Here is a 14,556-nt window from a genome sequence, read left to right on the forward strand (position 1 = left end):
CAGCAGCCCTCCAAGGCCAGGCGACACAGACCCTGACGCCCGCCGTCACCAGGAGCGCCTCTCCCTGCCAGACAGCCCTCACCAACTCGCACTCCGATCCAACTCTTTAATACAGAGACCAAAAAACTAATAAAACAATCGAATTCAAAGACAAAGGGAAAGCACGTTTCGAGTCAATGAAAAGCAACCTATCAGCCGAAAGGCTTTGGGAGCCTCCTTCCCAGCAAGAAGGGAGAAACAATTAGTTCTGAAACTAGTTCATTTGTAAGAAGATGACCTTAAACACCCCCTAATTAGAGTTACTGGTAAGTGGGTCTACTTTGAAATTAATTTTTAAAAGGAATCCTACAGCTCTGCTTTCTGTGAACAAGCTGTGCTCTAAAATTAGCAGCTAATAAAGTCCTTCTTCCAGTGACTGGTGAGGTGGCGGGGAGGGAGAAGCGTGAACATTAGAGGAGACAGGACACGGGCACAGGCGCGAGTGCAAGGACGCAGCTTACCCTGCACAGGTAGGCCCTGGCGTACACCGACACCAGAGGGTCCCCGATCCCTCGGACCATGCAAGTCAGCCGGGGCAGACACTCTGAAATCCCCCTGTTAGAGACAAAAAGACAGCAGCATTACACCTCGTGGGAGAATTCTCTGTTCTTTCTTTTTTTTTTTAATAAAAAAAGCTAGACTTCCTAAATGCAGGGGGGAAAATCAAGCTTCAGAATGAAACCAAGGTCAAAGTTTGAGTCTTCTAAGGCCATGTAACAAGAGTCTTTCTCTCTTGCCACGATTCATTCTTTGAATAGTTTATCTTTATCATTTGCTCAGTGCTGGAGTCTAACCTTCACTCTTTTCCTGCTTGAGGTCACATTTATTTTACTAATTTAACAAGTTTTGTCCCCCAGTTATTTTCCATTGACAGGTCGCTCCTTGACCTTCTTGATATTTTCGTCGTATCTATATTCCTTTGGTACTGATTTGCTGCCCTGTGCCCTGCCCCTTCCTAACACCTGACACCTAGCACCTCAGGCTAACATCAGCATCCTCCTCAGTGTGAACTGTGACTTATTTATTCCTCCTGCCGCATGGGACTTCCATCTGCCTTGGGCATTATTCTCCCCCAACTGGTGAGGCAAAATAACTCTTTCTTCAGCACCATGTCATCCCCCCAAACTCCCCCAGGCATCCCCAGATCCCAATCAAACACATTTGGTACACATTCTAAATCCAACCCAACTATTCCTCAGAGCACTGTGAGTCAGCCCATGGCTTTGAGGAGTTGATTATCTAGATGGTATCCAACACCACTCAGTATTTCAGCAGCTCTGCAGAAAGCAGATCTGGTTTCTCCCGGCTCTGCAAAACTACTCTCAGTACAATGTCCGAGGTGACCCAGAGTAGCAAAGGGCTTAGGGGCAAAGGCTTTTCCTTCTGACATCATCTTGGACAGCAGCAGTAAAGACAATGAGTGAGGGCCCACGGGTGTCGCTCCCAGTGTGGTGTGTCCAGCTCACCAGACCCTCACAGACCCCTTCTTAGGGCCTTGTTCACAGAGGAGACTGGGGGTCAGAGATGCTAAGTAACTTTCTCAAGACCACACAGCTAGTAATAGCAGAGCTAGGATTCAAATACAGTTGAGCTGAACTTCCATGAGTTAGTCAACCAACTGCTCCCAGCTTGAGTTTTCTTCTCTGTAAAATGGAAATTAAAAAGCTATCTCTACTTTAAGTTTTCATTTGGATTAAACGAGAAAATGGATGGAAGATGCTTAACACCAGATCTGCTACACACTAAGTATTCAAAGAATGACAGCTACTATTACATCATCATTAGCATGTGTGTATATGTGTGTGCACAGGCATATATGAGAAATTTTTTGGAAACGTATGGTCCCAGACTTTAAGAAGAGCCTTACGGGGCTTCCCTGGTGGCTCAGTGCTTGAGAGTCCGCCTGCCGATGCAGGGGACACGGGTTCGTGCCCCGGTCCGGTAAGATCCCACATGCCGTGGAGCGGCTGGGCCCGTGAGCCATGGCCGCTGAGCCTGCGCATCCGGAGCCTGTGCTCCGCAACGGGAGAAGCCACAACAGTGAGAGGCCTGTGTACCGCAAAAAAAAAAAAAAGAAGAAGAGCCTTACGTTTTGGAGAGGAACTTGTTACACTTCAGGATGGATGCTTCCACATAGCTACAAAAACATTCTGTTAAGGAAGACATTTTCCAGATGGTCTGTTCCCTATGGGGAAAAGCCTAAACTATTCATGCAGAGAACTTGGTGTGTCTTCAGGAGGGGGGCCACAGTGACTCTCAACAATCCAGAGAATTAAATTAGTGAGTGGCTTGTGGTTTCTATATTTGGTTTTCAAGGTTTTATATTTATTTAAAATAAAATCTGGAAAACATTGTACGCTGATTTATGGTTGCATGTTGAAATTTAAACTGGGTTTTGAGCATTTCCAATCGAGGCTTTATGGGGAAAAGGATGAAACTTAGAGAACTAAGATTCCATTTGTGTATAAGTTGAATTCTCTGTCCTTCAACACTGGTGTTTGTGCAGAGAAGCCTCTGACTCTGTTCCTTTCAAGTTCTTGAAACCAGAGAAAACACAAAAAGATGAAGCATTTTAATTGAGAAAATTAATGTGGGAATGTTCCTCAGGGAAACAAAAGCCTGGTAAATGGCACTATAGTCAAAGTAAAAAAACAGAAAACTGGGGAGAGCCAGAGTCCAAGGACCTTGTGGACAATGTGGCTGGCCCTGTACTTCCAGGCTAGCAACCATAACAGAACTGCCTTTTCAACAAGAATTTCAGGGCAGCTCATTACATGGCTTCTATTAGCAGTGCAACTCTTGCAGCCTATCTTTAAAACCATCAGACAGAAAAAAAGGATACAATCTCGGAATGAGTTCCCTGATGGAAGCAATCTTGAAAAACCAATTTAAGCATGTTTCTTTGGCTGTGTCATTTACATTCTCTGGAGAGAAGTGATCTGTAAAACAAAAATAATATCTATCAGCCCCCTAATTCTTGGGATCTGTTAGAGCTGCTATGAGTCCTAGGACAAAAAAAAAGTTACAATGGAGCAGAAGAAGCGGTGGGGCACCCAGTCCTTCTATGCTTTTCCTTCCAAATATCATTATTATTAGGAAACAATTGGTGACAATGATAGCTGACACACAAAGGCTTTCTAAGTGCCAGGTGCCGTTCAGAGTGCTTTATAGACATCAGCTCACCTAATCCCTACAAGAACCTTCCAAGTTATATACTTTTATTGTCCTCTTTCATAGACACAGAGGGCAAGGCACAGAGAAGTTTAGGGACTTGCCCAGGGCACACAGGAAACCGATGTAAGAGCTCCTTTTGGACCCGCCACCTGCGGTGGCACCGCCGCCAATATGCAGATTTTCGTGAAGACCCTGACGGGCAAGACCATCACTCTCGAGGTCGAACCCTCCGATACAACAGAAAATGTAAAGGCCAAGATCCAGGATACGGAAGGAATTCCTCCTGGCCAGCAAAGACTGATCTTTGCTGGCAAGCAACTGGAAGATGGACGTACTTTGACCACAACACTCAAAAGGAGTCCACTCTTCATCTTGTGTTGAGACTTCATGGTGGTGCTAAGGAAGAAGAAGTCTTACACCACTCCCAGGCAGAACAAGCATAAGAGAAAGAAGGTTAAGCTGGCTGTCCTGAAATACTATAAGGTGGAGGAGAATGGCAAAATCAGTTGCCTTCGTCGGAAGTGCCCTTCAGATAAACGTGGTGCTGGAGTTTGTATGGTCAGCCACTTTGACAGACATTATTGTGGCAAATGTTTTCTGACCTATTGTTTCAACAAACCAGAAGACAAGTAATTGCGTACTGGTTAATAAAAGACATGAACTAATGAAAAAAAAAAAAAAAACCAGACGTTAAGAGTTAGAATTCAACTCAGGCAGTCTGGCTCCGCAGCCTATATTCTTAGCCACTGCCTCTAATTTAATCCAGAGGTTCTTGGTGTACCCACCAGTAATTATGGTGATACTATTGAGAATTCCAGATGCTTGAGGAACCTGCAACTGTAATATTAAATGTGATCGATCAGTGTTTGTGCTCTAAATATCACTTGAAAGGTAAATCAAGACCCTGAGGCAAGAAACCAGCCAGAGTTAGGCTGCCAGCTCAATATGGCACTAAGACTTGAATCACTTTGTGGCAAAACTGCCACTTTCCCCTATTATCTACTCTCTTCCTCTTTTATAGAACTCTCATTTTCTGCTGGGCATACGGCCATCCTTGCAGCTCAGTGTGGCCATGTGACCAAGTTCTGGTCCCAGGATATAAACAAAAGTGCAAGGTCTGGGAATTAGCTGTAAGGGAAAGGGCTTGATCTTCATTCCTTCTTCCTTCCTGCCAGCTAGAATGCAGATACGATGGCTGTGACCTCCATAACCAGCTTGAACCACAAGAGCAAGAGAGAAGTCAGGACTGTTGGCACCACGGGCTGGCTGCCCAACTAGCCCTGATCTTCCTTACTGTGATTTTGAGTTTTCTGGCACTGACAACCAAGCCCAATCATGACATACATTTTAATAAGGAATGGAAAAGAGTACGGAAAAATGAAAACAAAAACAAACAACAAAAAACTCATCAACACCAAGAAGGCCACTGTTGAACTCTTCCACGAAAGTCATTTCTTCTAAATGATCCACACAGATTGGAGCCTGATCCCACCACTGGGCGTGCTTTACACTTTCAGGATTCAATCAAAACAGGAGAAATTAATTACTATAGAATATAACAGATGAACATTAGCTTGTTGGTCTCATCTTGTTGTTCAGTGGGTCATTGTTCATCCGTGATTCTACTTTCTGCTATTTGGTGGCACACCATTAAGGTGATCAAAATATCTATGGAATCAGCAAAAAGATAAAACTCTAGGTACTTCACGAGCAGAGAACAGTCACTAATCACAACGGCAGATATTTTGGAATTGCAATCTCAAGGATTTGTCTATTTTTGGATGTTCTGGCATGCTTCATTCATTCGAGAATTTTTCACTTGTCATTTTCAAAGGGAAGGGAAATTACCATTTTCCCTTTCCTGGCCTGAACCCGTGCACTTAAAAGTAACTTTTTTTCAAGTTCCAAGAGATCCAGACAGGAAAAGATAAGGGCTATTCTTAAATTCGTTTGTCAACCTTGCCTTTTGGAAAGGGAGAGGTGGGGTTAATTTCCCTTCATATGACCAAATCATGTGACTTGAGACCCAAAAGCAAAAATAAGTCTCTGAGGTCATCTAAGAAAAACTCTTGCTTTTCAGTGGAGGGAACGGAGTGCAGCAAAGCGTGGGATGACAGGGATTCGGGCTGCCAGAGAGAGCTGGACATCACACCAAAGGCAAGTTGCCCTGCATGTACACATTGACTGAAAGCTATACGATAATCTGCATATGCAATATAAAGGCTTTAGGCTTTCCTTCCAGCTCAAGGGATAATTCAGGAAAAGGATTATGTTATGCAGGACTTTAAAATATTATAGAAAAAAGTAAATAAACAAAACTGGAAGAAAAAAAATGTTACAGAAAACTCAGTATTACATTACTTCATTTGCTCAATACAAACGTCTTAGGAACCAACTAAAAGTGGTATTCTAGGCTCCAGGCAGATAACAGCACATAAGAGAGACCCTGCCCTCATGAAGCTGACATTCCAGTGGGGGAAGAAACATAATAAACACACAAAAGAATAAGCATGCAAACAAGATAACATCCAATAGCAGTCAACACTATGAAAGATATAAAACTAGGTATGGAATAGAGAGTGACCTGAGTTAATTTGGTGGGGGGGCAATTCATTAGACAGGGTGCCAGTCTGAGAAGGCTCCTGCAGACGTAGCATTTGAGCTGAGCCCTGAATTATAAAAAGGAGCTAGCCATGCTTAAATGTGGAGGAAATGTATTCCAGGAGGAAGAAATAGCAAGTGCAAAGGCCCTGTGGTAGGTATGACCTCTGGTGTGGTCAAAGAACAGGAAAGGGAGCCAAATTGGTGAGAGCAAGAAGGGGGGAAGCAGGCATCACAAACCAGGTCATGCAGGGTTGCAGCCTTGGTGAGGAGTCTGAGAGTTCTTCTAAGTATGACGGAAACTCCCTGAAGAGTTCTGAGCAGAGGAATGGCATGACATGACATGACATGACTTATACTTCAGTGCTTGAGCTGCTACATGGAGAATGAATTCAGAATTTGGAAATTAATTAAGAAGAGGCTTTGATGTAACAAAGAGCAAAGATATTTTCCTCTAGTTCTCACTTATTTTTCTTTTATGGTGCTTCTTTTTTCAACCCTAACTTCTGTGGATATTTTAGGAGGAGGGAGGACACCAGGGACTCTAGTTCTCTTTCATTTGCCAAGTCTCTACCCTGGCAGTGAGAGGTCTCTTTACATAACAAGGCTTATAGGGGTGCCACGTCACCTTAATATGTGCCTGAAAGGCCAGGTCAGTTAAGGACATTGCTTATCCAGATGCAGCTTACATCAGCCATGGAGAAAAACTGAAGATAGGAATGTCCCCAGTTGATGAGGAGAACCACAACACAATAAACCCAAGTTATTTCTCCCAACATGGAAATAAAATTGTTTTATCACTTAGAGTACATTGCGTCTTCACTCATATGTTGGATTAAGAAATGTTGGGGAAAAACTACCACAACTAGTAGCATGTACTTTCCGTGGACCCAAAGGACACTGGCATCTTCCTGAGCTCATAAGAGCTATGCCTTAGTTAAAACTCCTGAAGGTAAAGGGCTCAAATACTAAGTTCACAATCTGAACTTGATTCAAATGGAAAGAATGAGTACACACGCCACCGGACTTCTCTCTCCACATAATTTCTTTAGGCAGAATTCTGCATAGTAGGTTTCAAAAGCTTTCTTCATAATTACTGTTAAGAGTCACCCCCAACATTATTGATGTTTTTGAGAAAAGTTTGCCCCTCTCCCTTTCAGGTTCTGGGAAGCAGAAAACACATGCAGATGAAGATTTTAACTGAAAGGGGGGAAAATGAAATTATTTTCAAGAAAGCAAAAGCCTGATTCAAGGTAAAAAAAAAAAAAAAAAGGCATTTTGGGAGGGAAGAATTTAGTGATAAACGTGCTAATTAGTATATTTAGATAAGAACTAAAAGTGAACATGAAAGTAGCCTTTTATTTTGAATTTTTATAGTTTAGGTAGGGAGAAAGTTATTAGTAATTCTTCCGTAACTAGCCCCAAAATGTTGTTTGTATAGTCAGTGAAAACTGAGAGGAAGGAAATCTATTGCAATAGGTGTAAACACAAATGCCTTAGGGGCCAGTCAGGTAATATAAATATTTTTAAGCAGTTAGGTATACAACAATAGGAAGAAGTAGAACCTATATGAAGAAGCATTTTAAAAAATACTGTTATAGCCAAAGAAAACACCTATCTGGGTTTATTTCTGCCTGCAGGCTAAGAATTTACTGCTGCTGGTATAGCATATGGAAGAAAAGTTGGCAAGTGTAAAATAAGTGCACCCGAGTTTCCCAAATCCTTATGTTCACAGAGAAGGCCTTTCCATTAGGCTAGTCCCTGCCTCCAAGTCTTGAGAAGCCTAGAATGTGGGAGGAGCTGTTAAAAAACATCGCAGGTATGATGTGGTGGAGGGGAGGGTCTAGAGCAGCACTGTCCAGTGGAAATATCATGTGAGCAGCATTCAAAAAGCTAAAACAGAACAGGTGAAATTTTAACAACATACTTCATTTAATCCAATTCATCTAAAATATCAGTTCAACATGTAATCAACTTAAAAATTAGTGAGATACTTCATGGTCTTTTATTTGTATAAGTCTCTGAGGGACTTCCCTGGTGGTCCAGTGGTTAAGACTCTGCACTTCCACTGTAGCGGGCATGGGTTTGATCCCTGGTCGGGGAACTAAGATCCCACATGCCACTCAGTGTAGCCAAAAGAAAAAAATAAGTCTCTGAAATCCAGGGTATTTTTTTTTTTAATACTCACAGCACATCTCAGTTTGGACTGGCCACATCTCTAGTGCTCAAGAGCCCCACGTGACCAGTGGCCACCATATTGGATGGCGCAGGCCCAGCGCTAAGAACCAGGCTCTCGCTAGCTGGTGGCAGGGCTGTGGGCAAGTCCCTGACTCTTCCCCACTGGGTTTGCCCACCTACAATGAGACAAGGTGATTCCTAAGAGCTTTTCTAACCCTAAAGGTCTGTAGAGTTCTGTCTTTCTCTCTGAGAAATGTACATATTAAATAGTTTTTAACAATATAGATAGATGGAAGGAAGGAAGGAAGGTAAGAAAGGAAAAAAAGGAAAGAAAGAGAGAAAAGGAGAGAAAAAAGAGACACAGTGAAAGAGAGCAAAAGAGAGAAGGAGAAAGAAAAGGAAGGAAGGAAGGAAGAAAGAAAGAGACAGAAAGGCAAGACAGATAAAGAGACAAAAAGAAAAGAGATCAAATTACGGGTACTGTCACATGCCATCTCTTCATCCTCCAAGGAAGTGCCGCTGCTAGAAGCAGAAGGAGGTGGGATGAAGGTGGAGTGAGCTTGTTCTAACTTGTACGTGCTTCCTCTCAGCAGTGCTAGGAACTTGAAAGGAGGAATAAGAGGGAAAGCACGCTGTTGCTGGGAGTTCCATGCTGCTGGCCCCAGCACCATCATTTATGTGACAAAAGAAATTTGTGATCTAGCTGTCCCATTATAACCTCCTGAGAGTTTAAAACTGAGTGGTAATAAATTTAATGCACACATCACTTGGGCATAGAATGTAGATTCAAAGCATCTGTTATTATTGATTTATTTGATATTGTTCCTTAATATAAAGTTGGTTTTATAAAGTAATTTGCTTCTTAGGAAAAACATATAGGAAAAATATTTAAATGCCCAGCAGCAGAGAACTTGAAGTTGGTATAAAAGTTCAGTTGAATCTAATTGTAATACCTCTTCATTCTTGCAGATTCAAATTACTTGCCCAAATCCCTAGCTGGGCTGTTGGAAAATCTAATGTTTTTTGAAGACTGAGATGATCAGAAATCCGTAAAGGTGTTTCTTTAACTTTTAACACACCAAAACAAACAAACAAACAAAAAACCCTTTATTTCAGGTCTCAACAAATCCTGACTTGATATAAACCTTCTAATCCTGACTTGAGGGCAGCATGAAACCCATGGAAAAGCTAAGACATTACCTGTTAAGATGCTGTGGTTATCCATACACATGGAAAAGAGGCGCTCGTATACCAGTTTTCCTGGGGAGAAAAGGACATATGGTGTCAGCATTGTGCCCTTCAGGAGCAAACAATAAATTAATGTTTGTTAATTAGGGACAGAGATGGTGGCATCTCCCATATGAGCTTCTACTTGTGATAGTATGCTGCCACCTAGTGGGACAAATTTTTAGCCATGATTCTTTTTTAATTAAAAGAGGGGACTTTCTGCTCTAAGCAGAAAAGTGATCTTTCACTTATGCTAAGCAAAATAAGTCAGACAGAGAAAGACAAATACTATATGATTTCACTTGTATGTGGAATCTAAAAAAAAAACAAACAAAAAAGAACAAACATAACAAAACAGAGAGTCATAGATACAGAGAACAAACAGGTGGTTGCCAGTGGGGAGGGGAAGGAGAGAAATAGGTGAGAGAGATAAATGAGTCATGGCTATGAAATATATGGTGCGGGGAATATAGTCAATAACTATGTATCATCTTTGTAAAATGACAAATAGTAACTAGACTTATTGTGGTGATCATTTTGAAATGTACAGAAATATCAAATCACTGTGCTGTATAACAGGAACTAACATAGGTCAATTATACTTCAAAAAGAAACAAAAAAACTCACAGCAAAAGAGATCAGATTTGTGGTTATCAAAGGTGGGGGGGAGGGGGAATTGGATGAAGGCAGTCAAAAGGTACTAACTTCCAGTTATAAGATAAATAAGTGCTAGGGATGTAATGTACAACATGATACATATAACTAACACTGCTGTATGCTATATATGAAAGTTAAGAGAGTAAACCCTAGGAGTTCTCATCATAACGAAAAAAATTTTTTTCTATTTCTTTAATCTTGTATCTATATGAGAGGATGGATTTTCACTGAACTTACTGTAGTAATCAGTTCATGCTTTATGTAAGTCAAGTCATTATGCTGTACTTCGTAAACTTATACAGTGCTGTATATCAATTATATCTCAATTAAACTGGAAGAAAAAACCCCCAGATTTCCTGCTTCTTCACATACGATGTGCCACAAATGACCCACATGCCTATAGGATAAAAATGAGCTTGAACAGGTTAGTAGCTGCCCCCTGAAAACGACCCAGTTTGCCACGGTCTCCACTGCTCCCCACTGTCTCTCATCAACAGCCTGCTTCACGCACTTACGTAATCTTCCTGGTACCTAGAAACACTGGAATTTGAGATTCATCTAGGTATACAAGTTCTACAAGGGCAGAGATTTGTACCTGTTTTGTTCACTGACATATTCCCAGTACCTAGATCAGTGCCTGACATATAGTGGGCGCTTCATCTTTGTTGGATGGATAGATGAACATATTTTAGGTTGTGTGGGTCAGAGATCACCATTGCAACTACTCAACTCTGCTACTGTAGCTCAAAAGCAGCCACAGACAATAGGTAAACAAATGGATGTGGCTGTTTCCAATAAAACTTTACTTACAAATACAAGTGTGCAGTCTGGACTTGGTCTACAGGCCAGCCTAGCACAAAAAGTTTTATGTATTCTATACAAATGTTATTTTGGAAAATGCTATCAATATTCAAAGGATAAAAGTTACAGTTCTATTCATTTTCTGGACCTTCCCAAATCACCTTTGATGTTGAAAGTATTTTCCCATGCCCATTTTCCCCCCGCACAACCCCACCATTCAGGGCTACAAAGAACCACATCCCTTGTCCATATGCAGAAAAAGACAGGAGAGTTATAGGATCATTTCTAGTCAAAGAACATGAGATCAAATGACATCACCAAGAAATGACAGAATGCTAGGTTAACATGCAGGAAGCCAGCCAAGCTGAGAAGAGCCCTAGATGCCTCTTCCATTGTGGACTACTTACATTACCATCACTGAAAGACACTTGTTAAAAATGTCCATTCCTGGGGCTCACCTCAGAGCCAGTGAAAAAGGATATTCTGGGGAGTGAAGACTAGGAATATGAATTTTGAATAACCTTAATGGGAAATTCTTATACACACTCAAGTGTGAGAACCATTGATTCAGGCAGGCACTGTGGGTCTCTGAGCTAAGACTTGCCTTAGGTGTGGGAATCTCTAACTGCCAAAAGCCTCCCTCCTCCCTCTAACCCAGGGATTCTCAACCTTGGCTGAACACTCAGAGCACCTGGGGCACTTAAAAATATGCTGATGCCTGCGTCTGTTCTCAGAGATGCTAATGTAAATGATCTGGGGCACAGCTTGACCATCAGAAAGAAGTGTTTTTAAAGCTCCCCAGGTATGCAGCCGAGGATGAGAATCACTGTCCCAAACCTTGGATTCAATTTAGAAGTTCCCAGGAAGACTCAGGGACCAAGTTTCAGCTCTCAAAGCCACCTGCCTTTGTCCTCCTGGCAGGAAGTGACCTGCAGTCACGGGCTCCCCAAGGCAGCCACACCTGATGCCAAGAGAGGCCTCCTCTGAGATGAGCACAGAACCCCCGGCATTGGAACTACATGCAGTTTATCTTGGCCATCACACAGCACAGCAAGCCACGCTGGGCAACCATGTAACTTCTCATACCTCCTAGAGTGCGTGGACCGGGCTTAAGAGAACCCAATGCCTTTACTTCCTCCACAAAAAGCTTGCCATCTCTCCAAAACTAGCTTTCTTTTAAAAACGAAAGCACAATTTTTATATTTCACCTTCATATCCTAAGGCCTTTAACCACAAAACCATTTTTGGCCAAAAGAGTTTGGTGAATATTTGTTTTCCTTTGTTAAGTTAGTGGACAACTATTTTGAGAAATAATACCTGACCCTAGATTTTCTTTCTTGATTCACTTTCTTATAAATCAAGGACATTAATATAGATCAGTAACAACAGTGACAACAATTAACAGTTTCTGAGCACCTTACTTTGTGCCAGGCACGGCTCTAAGTTGTTTACACTGACCCTGCCAGCTCCTAGAAGAGGAAAGACATCATGTGCTTCCTACATATTCTCTCATTTAATTCTCTCCAGAAATCCCCAGAGGCAAGGCCTATTATGCCCATTTCACAAGTGAAGAAACCAAGGCTCAAGTTCATACAACCCTGTAGGAGAGGCAAGGAATGCAGGCAGAGAGACGCCAGAGCCCAGCTCTGTGCTCACTGCCTCCAAGGAAATCCCAGCTAAAGCGCTGCAGTTGCAGACGCCTGGGGCCGTGTCCCGCATCCTTGCCCAGCCAGACGCTCCCACCCTCGGTCAGCCTCTTTCACAACCACTGACCACCTGCCCCCGTACAGCAGCACATCTTCCTGTGGAGCAGAGAGCTAACAGCGACACATGCACAATGGACCTCAGCACTCCGAGCTGCCACCCAAGCAAGGCCAGTTCCGCCCCCTTTTTAAAAGGTGAAAGCTGCTCCTTAGCCCCAAAGCATAAAAAAGTGTCCTCGAGCACCTGCACATGCAGGCTGCCTCGCACTCCTGAGGAAAGCTATTTGCAACAGATCTGGACAAGGGCACCTCTGGGAACGCTTTGAATAGGTAAAACATGCCCACCATTCAAAATTCAAAAGGCTGCAGGAGGTACTCAATGAAGGTTCTCTCTCAGCCCGTCCTGTCCCATCCAGCTCACAGCTCAAACCACCCTCTGAGGGTCCCTTTTATTAGCTCCTTGGGGATCCTTCTAATGTTTCTTTAGGCATACGCAAGTGAAAACAACCAAGCGCTCTAATTCTTCCTCCTTTCTTAAACAAAAGGGAACATACTCTATAGCAGTTCTGCATCTTGAGTTTTTCACCTGATAATGTACCCTGGGGATCTTTCCACATTGGAGCACAGCACGTCCTCACTCTCAGAGGCCTCCTCGTACTGCAGCATACAGACGTGCCATCGTTTGTTTAACTGGTCTCCTGTGGATGGTCACCTGGGTTGTTGGATGAATTCCCAGAGGCAAAGTTGCTGGGTCAAAGGTACACGCATTTGTAGTTTTGTAGAGAGAATTTCCCCCGTGAGCCAAGTACAAGAGAAATAAAGCAGGTGCTCTGACTGCAGAGAGAACTCAATTTGAGTCCCAGCTCTGCCACTCACTACCCTGGGGACTTGGACAAGCTGCTTTACCTCCCTGTGCCTCAGGCTCCTCAGCTGTGAAGTGGGAATATTACAGATCCTACCTCATAGAGCTGTTCTGCGGACGGCATGCCTTAAGATCACTAAAGCACCTAGAACAGAGTCAGGCCCAAGGAAAACCCTTATTTGCTGAGGATTTATCACCGTTATTCTCAACTCCCAGCCCAGCTAATTTCTGGGATACAGCAAGGACGGCAGGCATCTACACCGCATCCTGGCCAGCCGAGGCATGGGACTGGGCCGACACCACAGAGGCTGACAGAATGGCCGCCCCAAATTCTCACAAGGTTAACGTCTGGACCTGGCCAGGCTTGCAGGTTCATCAGCATCTCAGAGCTAGTCTCACCCAGGGATGCTGACTCATGCAAAAGAAACTTACAGGAGGCTGGGGAGGGAAACCAGAAGGCCAGTGTGTCAACTCACCATGAGAAACAGAATTGTCAGGAGAACCAGACATAGCCACTGGCCTCTCTCGCTGACTGACATCCACGCTCCCTGAAGGCAAGCTGGGTATGAGGACAAGTCAAGGCCCAAGGGGTGTGCGATGGATATCTGTTCTGAGAGCCTAACACACCCATCTGTCCTGGATCACCTTCCCCCATCCCCACCGCCTCCCGGGGGCCATGCCACCCTCATTTTTCACCTGAAGTGCTGCACAGGCCTCCCAACCGGGCCCCCCGTTCCACCCTTGCCCTACCATCTAGTCTCAACACAGCAGCCAGAGGGAGCCCATTAAAACCCAAACTGGAGGGGCTTCCCTGGTGGTGCAGTGGTTGAGAGTCCACCTGCCGATGCAGGGGACACGGGTTCGTGCCCCAGTCTGGGAAGATCCCACATGCCGCGGAGCAGCTGGGCCCGTGAGCCATGGCCGCTGAGCCTGCGCGCCCGGAGCCTGTGCTCCGCAACGGGAGAGGCCACAACAGTGAGAGGCCCGCGTATGGGGTGGGGGGGGGACCCAAAACAGGAACTTGCGCCTCCTGGGCTCAACACCCTGGGCGGCTCCTCATGCCCTCGGGCTCAAAGCCCAAGTCCCGGGGGCTTTCCTGGTGGCTCAGTGGTTAAGAATCCACCTGCCAATGCAGGGGACACGGGTTCGAGCCCTGGTCTGGGAAGATCCCACATGCCGCGGAGCAACTAAGCCCATGCGCCACAACTACCAAGCCTGTGCTGTAGAGCCCGCGAGCCACAACTACTGAGCCCACATGCCTAGAGCCCGTGCTCCACAACAAGAGACGCTACCGCACTGAGAAGCCCTTCCACC

General features: G+C 44.1%; 1 protein-coding gene and 1 pseudogene across 2 annotated transcripts in view; one reads left to right on the forward strand and one right to left on the reverse strand.

Moving 5' to 3' along the window:
* The window catches only part of VPS35L (VPS35 endosomal protein sorting factor like), a 125,362-nt gene that overhangs the window by 80,760 nt on the left and 30,046 nt on the right, over window positions 1–14,556 (reverse strand). For both annotated transcript variants that reach the window (XM_060077719.1, XM_060077718.1), the window contains exons 9-12: window positions 9,193–9,252; window positions 2,882–2,978; window positions 2,129–2,176; window positions 501–594 (exon numbers count right to left, since the gene is read on the reverse strand). In XM_060077719.1, the coding sequence (XP_059933702.1) occupies window positions 501–594; window positions 2,129–2,176; window positions 2,882–2,978; window positions 9,193–9,252 (299 nt within the window). The remainder of the gene's footprint in view (window positions 1–500; window positions 595–2,128; window positions 2,177–2,881; window positions 2,979–9,192; window positions 9,253–14,556) is intronic.
* On the forward strand, window positions 3,371–3,846 carry LOC132476765 (ubiquitin-ribosomal protein eS31 fusion protein-like; annotated as a pseudogene).

Source organism: Mesoplodon densirostris, chromosome 16 (genome assembly GCF_025265405.1).
Source record: "Mesoplodon densirostris isolate mMesDen1 chromosome 16, mMesDen1 primary haplotype, whole genome shotgun sequence".
NCBI classification, from domain to species: Eukaryota; Metazoa; Chordata; class Mammalia; order Artiodactyla; family Ziphiidae; genus Mesoplodon; species Mesoplodon densirostris.